This window comes from Cherax quadricarinatus, chromosome 73 (genome assembly GCF_038502225.1).
Source record: "Cherax quadricarinatus isolate ZL_2023a chromosome 73, ASM3850222v1, whole genome shotgun sequence".
Classification (NCBI taxonomy): Eukaryota; Metazoa; Arthropoda; class Malacostraca; order Decapoda; family Parastacidae; genus Cherax; species Cherax quadricarinatus.
Window position 1 is genome coordinate 10,365,864 of NC_091364.1, and position 18,438 is coordinate 10,384,301.

Below are 18,438 nucleotides of genomic sequence, written 5' to 3' on the forward strand. Positions count from 1 at the left end.
TTGCTGATGATACTGTGCTTATGGGAGATTCTAAAGAAAAATTACAAAGGTTAGTGGATGAGTTTGAGAATGTGTGTAAAGGTAGAAAGTTGAAAGTGAACATAGAAAAGAGTAAGGTGATGAGGGTATCAAATGATTTAGATAAAGAAAAATTGGATATCAAATTGGGGAGGAGGAGTATGGAAGAAGTGAATGTTTTCAGATACTTGGGAGTTGACGTGTCGGCGGATGGATTTATGAAGGATGAGGTTAATCATAGAATTGATGAGGGAAAAAAGGTGAGTGGTGCGTTGAGGTATATGTGGAGTCAAAAAACGTTATCTATGGAGGCAAAGAAGGGAATGTATGAAAGTATAGTAGTACCAACACTCTTATATGGGTGTGAAGCTTGGGTGGTAAATGCAGCAGCGAGGAGACGGTTGGAGGCAGTGGAGATGTCCTGTCTAAGGGCAATGTGTGGTGTAAATATTATGCAGAAAATTCGGAGTGTGGAAATTAGGAGAAGGTGTGGAGTTAATAAAAGCATTAGTCAGAGGGCAGAAGAGGGGTTGTTGAGGTGGTTTGGTCATTTAGAGAGAATGGATCAAAGTAGAATGACATGGAAAGCATATAAATCTATAGGGGAAGGAAAGAGGGGTAGGGGTCGTCCTCGAAAGGGTTGGAAAGAGGGGGTAAAGGAGGTTTTGTGGGTGAGGGGCTTGGACTTCCAGCAAGCGTGCATGAGCGTGTTAGATAGGAGTGAATGGAGACGAATGATACTTGGGACCTGACGATCTGTTGGAGTGTGAGCAGGGTAATATTTAGTGAAGGGATTCCGGGAAACCGGTTATTTTCATATAGTTGGACTTGAGTCCTGGAAATGGGAAGTACAATGCCTGCACTTTAAAGGAGGGGTTTGGGATATTGGCAGTTTGGAGGGATATGTTGTGTATCTCTATACGTATATGCTTCTAAACTGTTGTATTCTGAGCACCTCTGCAAAAGCAGTGATAATGTGTGAGTGTGGTGAAAGTGTTGAATAATGATGAAAGTATTTTCTTTTTGGGGATTTTCTTTCTTTTTTTTTGGGTCACCCTGCCTCGGTGGGAGACGGCCGACTTGTTTAAAAAAAAAAAAAAAAAAAAAAAAAAGTCATGGTGTTGGACTATTGACTTATCCAAGGTTAACTTTACATAATATACTCTTATGTGCCTATAGCATCTGTACACCCTCAATACTATTGCAAAATGTGTGTGTTATGTAACCAGAGCTAAGATATAATTTAATTACTTTCATATATGCTTATTTCAGTGCTGGTAGTCTTACTTTGAGAAAAGTTTGAATTGATTTTGGCAAGTGTAGGTCCCACTTTGCTTTTTTGTGAGGAAGAAACTGGGAAAATTGAAATGTTGCTTTTCATGCAGTAAGTCTCACATCCAATTGGCTAAAACCTTTCAGTGCTGATAACTTGGCAATGCAACTTCTAAGCAACTTAGGGCTTAATATGTTGGTGTATTTTCTACAGTAAAGGTTTACCTTTCCCAGACTGCACAGTAACCAATATATATGTAGGTAAAAGAGGTTTTGTGTGCAAGAGGCTTGGACATATAGCAGCATGTGTGAGCATGTTAGATAGGAGTGGAGACAAATATTTTTTGGGACTTGATGAGCTGTTGGAGTATGAGCAGGGTAATATTTTGTCAAGGGATTCAGGGAAACCAGTTAGCTGGACTCAAGTCCTGGAGGTGGGAAGTACAATGCCTGCACTTAACCCTTAAACTGTCCAAACGTAGATCTATGTTGACATGTGTAGCGCTTCGAACGTAGATCTACTTTTTTTTTTACATGCTTTCAAATGGAGAAAATAAATGTCAGAGAACTATGCATGTGAACGTAGATCTACGTTTGGACAGTTTAAGGGTTTAAAGGAAGGGTTTGTGATATTTACTGTTTGGAGTGACATCTGAAATGTCGTATCTTCACACCTCTGCAAAGACAGTGATTATGTGTGAATGATGGTGATAGCATTTCTTTCTGGGTCACCCTGCCTTGGTGGGAGATGGCCAGCATGTTTGTTGATTTTTTTTCTTTTTAACAAACTGGCCATCTCCCACAAAGGCAGGTAACCCAAAAAAAGCACTTTCACCATCATTGTCTTGTTGGAGTGTGAGCAAGGCAACATTTATGAAGGGATCCAGGGAACCCAGTTAGCCTGACTTGAGTTCTGGAGGTAAGAAGTACAGTTCCTGCACTCTGAAGAAAGGGTGGGATATTTCCAGTTTTTAACTGTTGCTTCAGCAACCCTCTGGCAAGACAGTGATGGAGTGAGTGATGGTGAAAGTATTTCATTTTTTTTGGGTCACCCTGTCTCGGTGGGAGATTGCCAGTAAGAAAAAAAAACTAAGGGTTATACAGCACTGTGGGGAGGGATGTGCTACAAAAGGAATATGCAGAACTTAGGAAGGAGTGAGGGACCAGTGTGTGCTAGGGTAAGGGTTAGTGGGGGGTAGAGGCAAGTACAAAAGATAAATTAATATCAAAGTTGATGCAATAAGTTACTTTCTGTTAAACAGTTAGTGAGTGAGTCTGTATCAAAGGTGGGAGTTTTAGTAAGGAGGTTGGAAACAACAAGTGCATTGAGGCAGTGGAGATACTAGTAGTGAATTCTGAGTGCCCACTGAGGACATTGACGTGATGAAAGCAAACAACGAACAGCTTTAAGAATAAGTATAATACGGCTTAAGAGGCTAGAAGTAGTGCCAGTTAATGCAGTCAAGCTGAATGCAAAAAAAAATTAACGAGTTCTGACTAGCAGAAATTTAAAGCCAAGATAACAGTGCATAAGTGTTCACAATAAGGCTAATAGAATTCATGGCTTCGTGTCAAGAATCTTCAAAGATTGACTCCTGCAAATACTCACACATACTACTGAGTACAAATCTTTGAGTATATACCCACAAACTGTAATCAGTAAAGCTTGTCAATAACAGTTAAGATATGAAGCCCAGAGCCAGGGATGTTCACAAATATTTTGGAGGGGGTAGCATATTATGTAGCCTATGTAGGGGATCAGCTATTACAGAGTAATATTTGTATAAAGATCCTGTAAAGGATCAGCTTTTACAAAGCCAAAATGTTTTAAAAGTAAGTGGCTGTGTTTGATTAGGCAAAAAGCCAAAAAAATTTTTTTTTAACACGTTGGCCATTTCCCACCAAAGCAGGGTGACCCAAAAAAGAAAGAAAAAACCCACAAAAAGAAACCTAAAAAGAAAACCCTAAAAATAAAACACTTTCACCATCACTCATACATAATCACTGTCTTTGCAGAGGTGCTCAGATATGACAGTTTAGATATCCCTCTAAACTGCCAATATCCCAAACCCCTCCTTTTAAGTGCAGGCATTGTACTTCCCATTTCCAGGACTCAAGTCCGGCTAACCGGTTTCCCTGAATCCCTTCACAAAATATTACTCTGCTCTCACTCCAACAGCTCATCAGAAAAAAATTATATTAATAAAAATGCAAGAAGAGGCAAATGCCTCATCCTGCAGCTTCTTGAGGGTGCCCATGCCCTGAAAACACAACTAGACAAGTATTTGGACACACTCAAACATGCTGGAGAATATTATAATGGAAAGGTTGAAGGAGCACCTTTCTCGAGAGGGAAAGATTTGTCGGAGAAAACCAGCATATGTATGTGTAAGGATATGAAATCATGTTAAACATATATCCCAGAGTTTTATAACAGTTACATAGATAAAGCAAGTTTATAAAAAAGATTTAGATACTGCACCCCATCAGAACATAACTGTGGGTGGGTTTCTGAATGTTCTGCTATTGAAGCTCTTGCTGTCAGCAGATGTGGGGAGCTTTTACTATGTACTTATATATTGGAATTTAATCTTAGAAATTTCACCTGAAGAATACCTAAAGAACATTTCCTGGAGTCAATACCCTCATAGGCCAGTCCTAGACCAAGCCTCCTGAAGGATCAAGGCCAGATCAATCATGCTGTTACTGCTAGCTGCATGCAGTCCAATGTACAAACCACAGCCTGGCTGGTCAGGCACCAATTTGAGAAACTTGTTTTTTTTTTTTTTTTTTTTTTTGAAGATGGCCAGAGGTTTGTTGGTAATTTCCTGTAAGCATGGAGGGAGGGCACTGAAGAGTTGGGACCTCTGACACTCATTGAGTCATCTCTTGTACACTTGTCATGCCCCTGCTTTGTAGTGGAGATGTATTGCACCGTCTGCCAAGTCTCTTGTCATATGGAGTGAATTTGGTATTCAGGTTTGGGACAAGTCCCTCCAGGATTTTCCAAGTGTATATTATGTACCAGAAACTCAAGAATCTTGCAAGCCACACCAAGCTAATAATATCAGTGAATGTTGTCAGTTTATAAAAAGAAAGCATTACTTAATGATTCTTTAAAAACCTCATTATTAAAAATATATTTTAGCAGTTGTCTATGGTGGTTGGTTGTTGACTAGATTCAGAGCTTGCTGAATACATGAGGGTCATTAAGACTGCATTCCAACTGTAAGACACCAGTCAAGGATACTTTAATCCCAAAAATGGGATTAAAGTAAACTTGAAGATTGAGACACTTATGCAATATGTAGGAATCTTTATTAAGGAAATGTTTCGCCACAAAGTGGCTTCATCAGTCCAATACAAAGCAGAGAGGGGTAAAGAGAGGACGAGTTTGAGGTAATCAGTCCCTCAGCCCAGAATCGATGTGTTCACTCCATCACTCCTGTAGAAAGTACAGCATATGGCTGGAAAGGTGGCTTTATACTTTAGTCAGGCGAGTCGAAGCAGAAGGAAGCGGGATCACAGTGGAATCCATCCACTAGTGTAAGTAGGTCTTCGTCCAAAGGTTGGACAAGTATTGAAGAATTCCTTGTATCAAGTTCCCATGATGCTGCAGTGTCTGACAGACATGATCCCGCTTCCTTCTGCTTTGACTCGCCTGACTACAGTATATAAGCCACTTTTCCAGCCATATGCTGTACTTTCTACAAGAGTGATGGACTGAACACATCGATTGCAGGCTAAGGGACTGATTACCTCAAGCTCCTCCTACTCTCCTTACCACCCCTCCCTGCCTTGTATTGGACTGATGAAGCCACTGTGTGGCGAAACGTTTCCTTCATAAAGATTCCGATGTTTCATAAGTGTCTCAATCTTCAACTTGACAGTTCTGAAAACCATTTATCACATGAAGTAAGCTTGCTGAGTACGTACGTACGTGCGTGTACACAGACACACACACTTACCTACCTACCTCTCAGTGTATATATAAGAGAAATGGCATAACATCTTATTAACCCTTTCAGGGTCCGTCCCGTAGATCAACGGCTTTACGTTGAGTGTCCAAACCGTAGATCTACACCAAAATTCTAGCGCCGTCAAATTTAGCGCAAAAACGCTCATAGGCCTACATGTGAGAGAACGGGTCTGCGTGGTGGGTGTGCGCCATAAACAAAAAATCTAGGCGCCTGCATAGCATTGTGGGAATGCCGGCTCAGTTACCCTTGTTCACCATGCCTCGTCGCAAGTCAGCTCTCACTCCCCGGAAAATTGGGACTCTCCTCTTCCTATCTGATAGTTCTGACACTGATGGAAGTGGAAATGAAGACGAATTCTACGGCTTTGATCAGTTAGTGACCGAAAAGAATGACCAGGATATCGATAATAGTGCAGAAAACCCTGACAATCCTCAACCTTCTACCTCTGGTGTGGGCACTCGTGACTCACGGTCGGTTGTTCCTCATCGTAAGAGAAAACTAATATTTTCGCGTGGCCAGGCCTCTGACTTCAGTAATGATGATGACAGTGACGTGGACTGTGATTTTATTGCGCTCGACGATCAATAGAGTAGTGATAGTGAGGAATCATATTCACCAGTGAAGCGTTGGTATGTTCGCCGCCACATGCGCTCGGGTAGTGTACCCTATGCTGTGCCCAGGGGACGGAGTACATCCCGGAGTACATCCCGTGGCCCAACACCAGTTTTAGGTAGTGATAGTGAGGATGATGTGGCTACACTTGGCATGGATAGACCACAGGCATCAGTGGATGGTGTTAGTGGTGATGGTAGTGGCACCGCCATGCGTGACTCACCAGGCCACGCTGGGACCCACACTGCTGACTCGTCAGTTCAAGGACAAAGTGGAGCGCCAGCCACCAGCCCACCACAACCACCCGCACAACCAGCCTATGATGTCCAGTATCCACCAGCAAACCGTATGTGGGATTGGCAGCAAAATCCCAATTTTGTTCCCAAGCCTCACCACTTTGATGATTCTCAAAGTGGAATTATACCTACTTGTCCCCTTGGAACCACGGCCAATGAACTGGAATTTTTATTTTTTTTATTATCACACTGGCCGATTCCCACCAAGGCAGGGTGGCCCGAAAAAGAAAAACTTTCACCATCATTCACTCCATCACTGTCTTGCCAGAAGGGTGCTTTACACTACAGTTTTTAAACTGCAACATTAACACCCCTCCTTGACCAGCCATTGATGGAAATTATTGTCAGGGAAAGTAATAAGTATTTTGAGTACACCATGGCAAATACGATCTTATCACCACAGTCAAGACTACACAGGTGGAAAGAGATGACTGTTGCAGAAATGTATTTGCTTTTTGCAACAATAATGCTTATGCCTCACGTCTATAAGCATAATATAAAAGCATACTGGTCCACAGATCGGCTAATTTCTACCCCGGTCTTCAGTGAAATCATACCAGTGAACAGGTTTATCTTACTCTTACGTATGTTGTACTTCTCTGACAAAACCAGGCCTGACAGAAGTGACAGTGATTGATTATACACAAAACATGCACTTGGTTGACAAATGTGACATGCAGATTGGTTTTGTTGACTGTGTTCGTAAGAGTTACAAGTGGTACATGAAACTTTTCTTCCATCTCATGGACATTTCAATGCTCAATGCATATAATATGTACCAAATAAAGACTGGCAACAGACCACCGTATGGTGAATTTTGTTTGTCTGTTGTCAGACAACTCATAATGAAGTACCAGGTAACAACACCTGCTATACAACATGGTCCTCGAACTCCTCAGGATATACCCAAGCGTTTGAGGAGGGAAGGTGATCATTTCATAATACAACTTCCTTCAACTCAGAAGAAATTTGCTCAGAAGAGATGCATCGTCTGTGCACAAACAAAAAGACGGCAACAAGATGCAAAGACACTTGGTTTATGTGTGAGGAATGTAAGGTGCCTCTGTGCATGGTGCCTTGTTTCAAGGAGTTCCACAAGCTCCAGCAGTTCTAAAACCATGTCCAGTGATTGTAAATATGTAAATATATGATAGGTAGTAGGTTGGTAGACAGCAACCACCCAGGGAGGTACTACCGTTCTGCCAAGTGAGTGTAAAACGAAAGCCTGTAATTGTTTTACATGATGGTAGGATTGCTGGTGTCTTTTGTCTGTCTCATAAATATGCAAGATTACAGGTACGTCTTGCTACTTCTACTTCTACTTACACTTAGGTCACACTACACATACATGTACATGTTTATTTATACACACTCATCTGAGTTTTCTTTGATTTTATCTTAATAGTTCTTGGTCTTATTACTTTTCCTTTTATATCCATGGGGAAGTGGAATAAGAATCTTTCCTCCATAAGCCATGCGTGTTGTAAAAGTCAACTAAAATGCCTGGAACAATGGGCTAGTAACCCCTTTTCCTGTAAAGATTACTAAAAAGAATAAGAAGAAGAAAATTGTCAAAGTGGGAAGTCTGAATGTGCGTGGATGTTGTGCAAATGATAAGAAAGAGATGATTGTGGATGTTATGAATGAGAAGAAACTGGATGTCCTGGCTTTAAGTGAAACAAAGCTGAAGGGGGTGGGAGAGTTTCAATGGAGAGGAATAAATGGGATTAGGTCAGGGGTTTCAAATAGAGTTAGAGCTAAAGAAGGAGTAGCAATAATGTTGAAGGATAAGCTATGGCAGGAAAAGAGGGACTACAAATGCATAAATTCAAGGATTATGTGGAGTAAAATAAAGATTGGATGTGAAAAGTGGGTTATAGTAAGCGTATATGCACCTGGAGAAGAGAGAAGTGTAGAGGAGAGAGAGAGATTCTGGGAAATGTTGAGTGAATGCGTGGGGAGTTTTGAATCAAGTGTGAGAGTAATGGTGGTTGGGGATTTCAATGCTAAAGTGGGTAAAAATGTTATGGAGGGAGTAGTAGGTAAATTTGGGGTGCCAGGGGTAAATGTAAATGGGGAGCCTTTAATTGAGCTATGTGTAGAAAGAAATTTGGTAATAAGTAATACATATTTTATGAAAAAGAGGATAAATAAATATACAAGGTATGATGTAGCACGTAATGAAAGTAGTTTGTTAGATTATGTATTGGTGGATAAAAGGTTGATGGGTAGGCTCCAGGATGTACATGTTTATAGAGGGTCAACTGATATATCAGATCATTATTTAGTTGTAGCTACAGTTAGAGTAAGAGGTAGATGGGAAAAGAGGAAGGTGGCAACAACAAGTAAGAGGGAGGTGAAAGTGTATAAACTAAGGGAGGAGGAAGTTCGGGCGAGATATAAGCGACTATTGGCAGAAAGGTGGGCTAGTGCAAAGATGAGTAGTGGGGGGGTTGAAGAGGGTTGGAATAGTTTTAAAAATGCAGTATTAGAATGTGGGGCAGAAGTTTGTGGTTATAGGAGGGTGGGGGTAGGAGGAAAGAGGAGTGATTGGTGGAATGATGAAGTAAAGGGTGTGACAAAAGAGAAAAAGGTAGCTTACGAGAGGTTTTTACAAAGCAGAAGTGTTATAAGAAGAGCAGAGTATATGGAGAGTAAAAGAAAGGTGAAGAGAGTGGTGAGAGAGTGCAAAAGGAGAGCAGATGAAAGAGTGGGAGAGGCACTGTCAAGAAATTTTAATGAAAATAAGAAAAAATTTTGGAGTGAGTTAAACAAGTTAAGAAAGCCTAGGGAAAGTATGGATTTGTCCGTTAAAAATAGAGTAGGGGAGTTAGTAGATGGGGAGAGGGAGGTATTAGGTAGATGGCGAGAATATTTTGAGGAACTTTTAAATGTTGAGGAAGAAAGGGAGGCGGTAATTTCATGCACTGGCCAGGGAGGTATACCATCTTTTAGGAGTGAAGAAGAGCAGAATGTAAGTGTGGTGGAGGTACGTGAGGCATTACGTAGAATGAAAGGGGGTAAAGCAGCTGGAACTGATGGGATCATGACAGAAATGTTAAAAGCAGGGGGGGATATAGTGTTGGAGTGGTTGGTACTTTTGTTTAATAAATGTATGAAAGAGGGGAAGGTACCTAGGGATTGGCGGAGAGCATGTATAGTCCCTTTATATAAAGGGAAAGGGGACAAAAGAGATTGTAAAAATTATAGAGGAATAAGTTTACTGAGTATACCAGGAAAAGTATACGGTAGAGTTATAATTGAAAGAATTAGAGGTAAGACAGAATGTAGAATTGCGGATGAGCAAGGAGGCTTCAGAGTGGGTAGGGGATGTGTAGATCAAGTGTTTACATTGAAGCATATATGTGAACAGTATTTAGATAAAGGTAGGGAAGTTTTTATTGCATTTATGGATTTAGAAAAAGCATATGATAGAGTGGATAGAGGAGCAATGTGGCAGATGTTGCAAGTTTATGGAACAGGTGGTAAGTTACTAAATGCTGTAAAGAGCTTTTATGAGGATAGTGAGGCTCAGGTTAGGGTGTGTAGAAGAGAGGGAGAATATTTCCCGGTAAAAGTAGGTCTTAGACAGGGATGTGTAATGTCACCATGGTTGTTTAATATATTTATAGATGGGGTTGTTAAAGAAGTAAATGCTAGGGTGTTCGGGAGAGGGGTGGGATTAAATTATGGGGAGAGAGCATGCATAGTTCCTTTGTATAAAGGCAAAGGGGATAAAAGAGAGTGCAAAAATTATAGGGGGATAAGTCTGTTGAGTATACCTGGTAAAGTGTATGGTAGAGTTATAATTGAAAGAATTAAGAGTAAGACGGAAAATAGGATAGCAGATGAACAAGGAGGCTTTAGGAAAGGTAGGGGGTGTGTGGACCAGGTGTTTACAGTGAAACATATAAGTGAACAGTATTTAGATAAGGCTAAAGAGGTCTTTGTGGCATTTATGGATTTGGAAAAGGCGTATGACAGGGTGGATAGGGGGGCAATGTGGCAGATGTTGCAAGTGTATGGTGTAGGAGGTAGGTTACTGAAAGCAGTGAAGAGTTTTTACGAGGATAGTGAGGCTCAAGTTAGAGTATGTAGGAAAGAGGGAAATTTGTTCCCAGTAAAAGTAGGCCTTAGACAAGGATGTGTGATGTCACCGTGGTTGTTTAATATATTTATAGATGGGGTTGTAAGAGAAGTAAATGCGAGGGTCTTGGCAAGAGGCGTGGAGTTAAAAGATAAAGAATCACACACAAGGTGGGAGTTGTCACAACTGCTCTTTGCTGATGACACTGTGCTCTTGGGAGATTCTGAAGAGAAGTTGCAGAGATTGGTGGATGAATTTGGTAGGGTGTGCAAAAGAAGAAAATTAAAGGTGAATACAGGAAAGAGTAAGGTTATGAGGATAACAAAAAGATTAGGTGATGAAAGATTGAATATCAGATTGGAGGGAGAGAGTATGGAGGAGGTGAACGTATTCAGATATTTGGGAGTGGACGTGTCAGCAGATGGGTCTATGAAAGATGAGGTGAATCATAGAATTGATGAGGGAAAAAGAGTGAGTGGTGCACTTAGGAGTCTGTGGAGACAAAGAACTTTGTCCTTGGAGGCAAAGAGGGGAATGTATGAGAGTATAGTTTTACCAACGCTCTTATATGGGTGTGAAGCATGGGTGATGAATGTTGCAGCGAGGAGAAGGCTGGAGGCAGTGGAGATGTCATGTCTGAGGGCAATGTGTGGTGTGAATATAATGCAGAGAATTCGTAGTTTGGAAGTTAGGAGGAGGTGCGGGATTACCAAAACTGTTGTCCACAGGGCTGAGGAAGGGTTGTTGAGGTGGTTCGGACATGTAGAGAGAATGGAGCGAAACAGAATGACTTCAAGAGTGTATCAGTCTGTAGTGGAAGGAAGGCGGGGTAGGGGTCGGCCTAGGAAAGGTTGGAGGGAGGGGGTAAAGGAGGTTTTGTGTGCGAGGGGCTTGGACTTCCAGCAGGCATGCGTGAGCGTGTTTGATAGGAGTGAATGGAGACAAATGGTTTCTAATACTTGACGTGCTGTTGGAGTGTGAGCAAAGTAACATTTATGAAGGGATTCAGGGAAACCGGCAGGCCGGACTTGAGTCCTGGAGATGGGAAGTACAGTGCCTGCACTCTGAAGGAGGGGTGTTAATGTTGCAGTTTAAAAACTGTAGTGTAAAGCACCCTTCTGGCAAGACAGTGATGGAGTGAATGATGGTGAAAGTTTTTCTTTTTCGGGCCACCCTGCCTTGGTGGGAATCGGCCAGTGTGATAATAAATAAAAAAAATTCAAAATGGGAATTGACACAGTTACTTTTTGCTGATGATACTGTGCTTATGGGAGATTCTAAAGAAAAATTGCAAAGGTTAGTGGATGAGTTTGAGAATGTGTGTAAAGGTAGAAAGTTGAAAGTGAACATAGAAAAGAGTAAGGTGATGAGGGTATCAAATGATTTAGATAAAGAAAAATTGGATATTAAATTGGGGAGGAGGAGTATGGAAGAAGTGAATGTTTTCAGATACTTGGGAGTTGACGTGTCGGCGGATGGATTTATGAAGGATGAGGTTAATCATAGAATTGATGAGGGAAAAAAGGTGAGTGGTGCGTTGAGGTATATGTGGAGTCAAAAAACGTTATCTATGGAGGCAAGGAAGGGAATGTATGAAAGTATAGTAGTACCAACACTCTTATATGGATGTGAAGCTTGGGTGGTAAATGCTAGCAGCGAGGAGATGGTTGGAGTCAGTGGAGATGTCCTGTCTAAGGGCAATGTGTGGTGTAAATATTATGCAGAAAATTCGGAGTGTGGAAATTAGGAGAAGGTGTGGAGTTAATAAAAGCATTAGTCAGAGGGCAGAAGAGGGGTTGTTGAGGTGGTTTGGTCATTTAGAGAGAATGGATCAAAGTAGAATGACATGGAAAGCATATAAATCTATAGGGGAAGGAAAGAGGGGTAGGGGTCGTCCTCGAAAGGGTTGGAAAGAGTTGGTAAAGGAGGTTTTGTGGGCGAGGGGCTTGGACTTCCAGCAAGCGTGCATGAGCGTGTTAGATAGGAGTGAATGGAGACGAATGATACTTGGGACCTGACGATCTGTTGGAGTGTGAGCAGGGTAATATTTAGTGAAGGGATTCAGGGAAACCGGTTATTTTCTTATAGTCGGACTTGAGTCCTGGAAATGGGAAGTACAATGCCTGCACTTTAAAGGAGGGGTTTGGGATATTGGCAGTTTGGAGGGATATGTTGTGTAACTTTATATGTATATGCTTCTAAACTGTTGTATTCTGAGCACCTCTGCAAAAGCAGTGATAATGTGTGAGTGTGGTGAATGTGTTGAATGATGATGAAAGTATTTTCTTTTTGGGGATTTTCTTTCTTTTTTGGGTCACCCTGCCTCGGTGGGAGATGACCAACTTGTTGAAAAAAAAAAAAAAATTATAGAACATTAGTATTATACAAGATTTGTGCATGTTTATTGTAATAAACAACAGTGGTAAACAATAATATGATAATAACTTTAGTGCGGTTATTGTGTTCAATACAGTGAGTTTATATATATACATTATATACAGTATTGGTCTCTCAGGCCCCAAATGTTAGTAGGAATAGAAAAAAATTGGAAAAGAAAAGAAAAAACAAAAAACGCAAAATAATGTAATGCGCGTATGTGGAATTCGTCGATGTTGCCGCCACCACATCATTTTCGACAAACTTCTTGGCACTGTATCTCGGTAAGTACTGATCAGAAATTTTTTTTTTGTCTTATTACCTTCACAAAAATATACTCTTTAATTCTGTAAGAAAAAATAATTTTTTTTTTTTTCAAAATTTCTTGGACACTGGAGCACCACATCAGATTTTGGCCTTGGACCCTGAAGGGGTTAATAATGTGCTTCAGTATTTCTCAGTATAAATATTCTGTGCATAAGTTATGCTGTCTGGTGGCCTGGTGGTTAACGCTCTCGCTTCACACGGTGAGGGCCTGGGTTCGATTCCCAGCCAGAGTAGAAACATTGGACGTGTTTCTTTCCACCTGTTGTCTATGTTCCCCATCAGTAAAATGGGTACCTGGGTGTTAGTCGACTGGTGTGGGTCGCATCCTGGGACACTGACCTAAGGAGGCCTGGTCACAGACCGGGCCGCGGGGGCGTTGACCCCCGGAACTCTCTCCAGATAAACTCCAGATGTACAGTACTGGATAGGATCATGAAATTGCTGCAATCATTTAATTCCTTATTCAATATCCTGACCCAGTAACTTGAGTTCTGGAGGTAAGAATTACAAGGCCTACACTTTGAAAGATGAATGAGGATGATGCAGTTTGGTGGAACATTTGAATTATCATATCCTTGCACTTCTGGAAAGACAGCTAAGAAACAAGTCATGGTGAATATGTTTCCTTTTCTGAGCCACCCTTCCTTAATGGGAAATGGCCAATGTACATTTTTCATATAGAGTACATAAAAGTTAACTTTTATCATTTGTAATATAAAATTATCAACCATTCTGGTGATGCTATTCTTAAATGTGGTATCAGCTTTATCAATTAGTGGTAAATTTTTCTTTTTTTTTTCAACAAACCGGCCGTATCCCACCAAGGCAGAATGGCCCAAAAAGAAAAACTAAAGTTTCTCTTTTTAAATTTAGTAATTTATACAGGAGAAGGCGTTACTAGGTCCTTGCTCCCGGCATTTTAGTCGCCTCTTACAACATGCATGGCTTACGGAGGAGGAATTCTGTTCCACTTCCCCATGGAGATAAGAGGAAATAAACAAGAACAAGAACTAGAAAGACAATAGAAGAAAATCCAGAAGGGTGTGTATATATATGCTTGTACATGTATGTGTAGTGTGACATAAGTGTAAGTAGAAGTAGCAAGACGCACCTGAAATCTTGCATGTTTCTTCTTCTTCTTCTTTCAACGTACCAGCCGTATCCCACTGAAGTGGGGTGGCCCAAAAGGAAAAACGTAAGTTTCTCCTTTTAAATTTAGTAATATATACAGAAGGGGTTACTAGCCCCTTGCTCCCGGCATTTTAGTCGCCTCTTACAACACGCATGGCTTACGGAGGAAGAATTCTGTTCCACTTCCCCATGGAGATAAGAGGAAATTAACAAGAACAAGAATTAGAAAGAAAATAGAAGAAAACCCAGAAGGGTGTGTGTATATATATGCTTGTACATATGTGTGTAGTGTGACATAAGTGTAAGTAGAATTTGCAAGACATACCTGAAATCTTGCATGTTTATGAGACAGAAAAAAGACACCAGCAATCCTACCATCATGTAAAACAATTACAGGTTTCCATTTTACACTCACTTGGCAGGACGGTAGTACCTCCCTGGGTGGTTGCTGTCTACCAACCTACTACCTACATTAGTGGTAAATGCCAAGTTTTAAAAAAATTCTACATATCACCTCTTGGATGTACTGTGTGGTTGATTACTGATTACCTGGTGATTAGGTATTTGGCTTTAATATTATCTAGTGGTCTTGCCTGATCCAGCTCTCATGCAACCACATAGAGAAAAGTACAGATAATGCAAAGAAAAGTTATGTGTAAAACAAAGAGACTAAAAAAAATTATGAAATGATCTGGGGTTGTTGAAAATCCAATGCACACTCCATTTTGAAGGAGCCATAATCACTGATTATGGCTCCTTCAAAATGGAGTCCATTATACTTTGAAATACATGATAGATGTTCATAAAACAAAACATTACTTCAATGTTCTTTGTTTATTTTTCAAAATATGAGTGAACATATGGAAATGCAATGCTTTCCATTGAAAATCTTATTTGACAAAAGACAGAAATGAACGATATGTCAGAGGAATCTTCACCAAAAATATATTATCTCAAACCTAATCAGACATATTTATAAAATATAAAATAATATAATTTCCGATCAAATATGTACAACAAATAATTACACTAGATACAACCATCAGTACCACACCTGCACTGAAAAATCTCAAATATAGATGCAAAACACAATATAGAAATTCATATACCAGATAACTGTACAGCATAAGTTCAAATGTTTGTGTTCCTTAATAATTCTATCAAGTATAATCTACAACAGAGGAAAAATTTTTTTTTTTCTATCTTGCATTTTGTAGTATTCACATCACCGATCAGTTCTATTTTTTCTTGAATGTGGAACATTTCTGGCAGCAATGCGTGCAGAGCCTGTGTGTAGTGATCTGAAATACAAAAAAGTGATGGAGACATCTTATGATGAAAAGAAAAAGACTGTTTATTGGAATATTCCAGTGTTGATATATATATGTAGTATGTAAATATATAGTCAAAAAGATCACGTAAGGTAAAATGAAGAAAAGCAAGATTATGAAGAATAAAAGTCACAATACCGTCGTCTAGTTTCCATTTCCAATTTGTGGATAGTTGTGAAATGAGCAAGATATGTTGATAAATAAAAAAAATTGGATAAATAAAAACAGACAGAATAAGGTGTTCACAGTATTAATGGATTTAGAAAAACATTATTATAAGAGCTGATAGAGAAGGGCTGTGTATTTGTGAGGCTGTTGGGCATGTTAATGTTTTGGTTTAGTTCATTAATAATCCTACCATTAACACTTGCTTTGTGTACCTCAAGATTTTTTTTTTGGTCTGATGAAAAATTGTGAGAAGAGACTAAATATAAACATAAAATAGTTATTATAATGGGATATACAAGAACTAAGAAATATAGTTCAGTGGCACTCTTCTAACCAAAAATAGTTACAAAATTTGAAAAATTTTAATTACAGGATGTGATAAGTTCTTACATTACATAGCTAGTTTAACTGTTATGGAAGGTTTTAAAGCATTTGCTGATCTGCCTGATTGGAAGGGAATAAATTCTGAAGAAACAATGCAAGAACTAGGCTTTATATCACTGGAAGAACAAAGAACAAAAGGGGATATAATTACAACAGATGACCCAAAATATTTGTGGGTTTTCCTTCAGCAAAAGACTGAAACAAAATAATTAACCCTTTCAGGGTCCAAGGCCCAAATCTGGAGTCATGCACCAGTGTCCAAGAATTTTCAAAAAAAAAATTTGTTATTTTTTCTTATGAAATCGTAGAGAATCTTTTTGTGAAGGTAATAAAACAAAAAGTACGAAATTTGGTGGAAAATTGACGAAATTATGCTCTCGCGAATTTTGATGTGTCAGCGATATTTACGAATCGGCGATTTTGCCGACTTTGACTTCCATTTTAGGCCAATTACATTATTCCAATCAACCAAATTCTTAGCTATTTCACTAGTATTACTTCTATTCTATCGATTGAGCACAAGAAATCGCCAAGTCAACTGTTTCAACTACAAAATAAAGTGATCGGAAATTGTTAATTTGGCCAATTTAACACAAAGTTCAAAATATTCCAATTTCAAAATAGGGTCCAGAATAAACAATGTAGGTATTCCTGGCACTAAACTAACATTTCCTCTGTTCATTAGTTATGTTTTGAGGCTTTACAAATAAATTCCATTTTGAATTTTTATTCAAATAATGAATTTTTATTCACACCAAAAAATAGAAGATTCACTGTTATGCAATATTGCAATAATTGTATAAATATCATCACCACATTTGTGAATGTATATTAGACCCACCAGCTGGCATGTATAAGACGTGTGAGGTCGTTTGTTTACTCTTGAACATCGGCAAAAATTTAACATTTCCGCCACTTTGAGCTCAGTTTGAAGCCATTTCCAGTGCTAACACCAATCAAAATTATCTCTATTTCCATGATATGTCTTCCATTCTATCAAATGAGACTAAGAAGTCACAAATACAACTATAAAAAACATACGAAAAAACACTGCAAAGTCGCTGTTTTAATCGAAAATCATGGTCTCAGTTTTTTTTCTCTCATTATACACAGTGTGCTGCAGGATCTGTTTTATGTGGTGCACACATACCACATAGATGTATTCTCTCATATCTAGGCCCAAATGTACCACTCACAGTTTATCAGAGTGAGCTGAGCTCATGGCGTAGATCTACGGTTTGGACACTCACCGTAAAGCCGTAGATCTATGGGACGGACCCTGAAAGGGTTAAGGTATGGTGATTAAGGGACTTTCACTGTGAATAGTAACAATAGGAAGGCTATTCTACTGGCTTAATTTCATCAGTGCAGGATTACCAGAAAGATCACTACCTACCCTAGAGATGTTCTTAATTTATGAGAATCTTCAACCAGAAAGAAAAGCTATGTATTAGTATATTTGCTGATAATGCAAAAATCTTATGCTAAGCAAAAAGATGAAACTAATTGAATCATTACAAAGATGTTTTGGATAAACTGAGCACGTACAATGAAAAGCTAATGATGGATCTAATGTTTAAAAGAGTTGTGTAAAATAAAGGGTGAATGTGCAAATAGATCTCATGCAGAAAAAAAAGTATGGGCTGTTTGAAAATATGGGAAAATGCCCGACAAACTGTGGACAATATATGATAGAACCAAACTTAAATTTACAGCTGTTGTATGGTGTTTGCATCTTAAGAAATTGAAATATACAACAACAGAAAAGATTAAATAATTATGACAAAATGGATTGCTAAATAAAAAAAAAAAGACAAAATTACAAAAATGCTATCTTTAGAAGATAGAGAAAAGATATGATAACTACATAAAATTTATATATCTAAAAAACTATATAGGAAATTATTTTTGGAATCAAGCAGCAGGGAATATAGAGACTTTTTGAATCTCAAAAATACAAGCAGAAAATAAACTAGAGAACATATTTCTTTTCAAATATGAGTGACAGAGGGTTAGAATAGACACAAAGAGAAAGTAATGTCTGCTACAACCACTAAAAATCTAAAGAAAAAATTAATGAAGGCAGTACAGCACAAGCATAATTTTACTTTTGAAACTAAGAATAGGAAATTTACAAATACAGTGGTACCTTGGGATACGAACTTTTTTTGTTCCAGAAGGCTGTTCGAGTACTGATACCGAAAGAATTTGTTCCCTTAAGAAATAATGTAAATTAGATTAGTCTGTTTCAGACCCCCAAAAATACACTTACATAATTGTTCGAGTTTTGAGCTGTTCGTAACCCGAGGTACCACTGTACTGTAGGCAATCATTAACAATAGTTATGATATTGGACTATCTGACAGTCTATGATAGGTGCAATTTCTCCAGGTATTCTGTATTCATAATGATAAAAACAAAACATTTCTAATTATTTGATATTAACCCTTTCAGGG

The 18,438-nt window shown here is 39.1% G+C and overlaps 1 protein-coding gene across 2 annotated transcripts in view; it reads right to left on the reverse strand.

Moving 5' to 3' along the window:
• Positions 1–14,914: 14,914 nt before the first annotated feature.
• LOC128701167 (sorting nexin-13) overlaps positions 14,915–18,438 on the reverse strand; it is a 102,119-nt gene continuing 98,595 nt past the window's right edge. The window contains exon 14 of one of the 2 annotated variants that reach the window (XM_070100599.1): positions 14,915–15,400. In XM_070100599.1, the coding sequence (XP_069956700.1) occupies positions 15,325–15,400 (76 nt within the window). In that variant the 3' untranslated portion in view covers positions 14,915–15,324. The remainder of the gene's footprint in view (positions 15,401–18,438) is intronic. The other variant, XM_070100600.1, reaches the window with a different exon arrangement.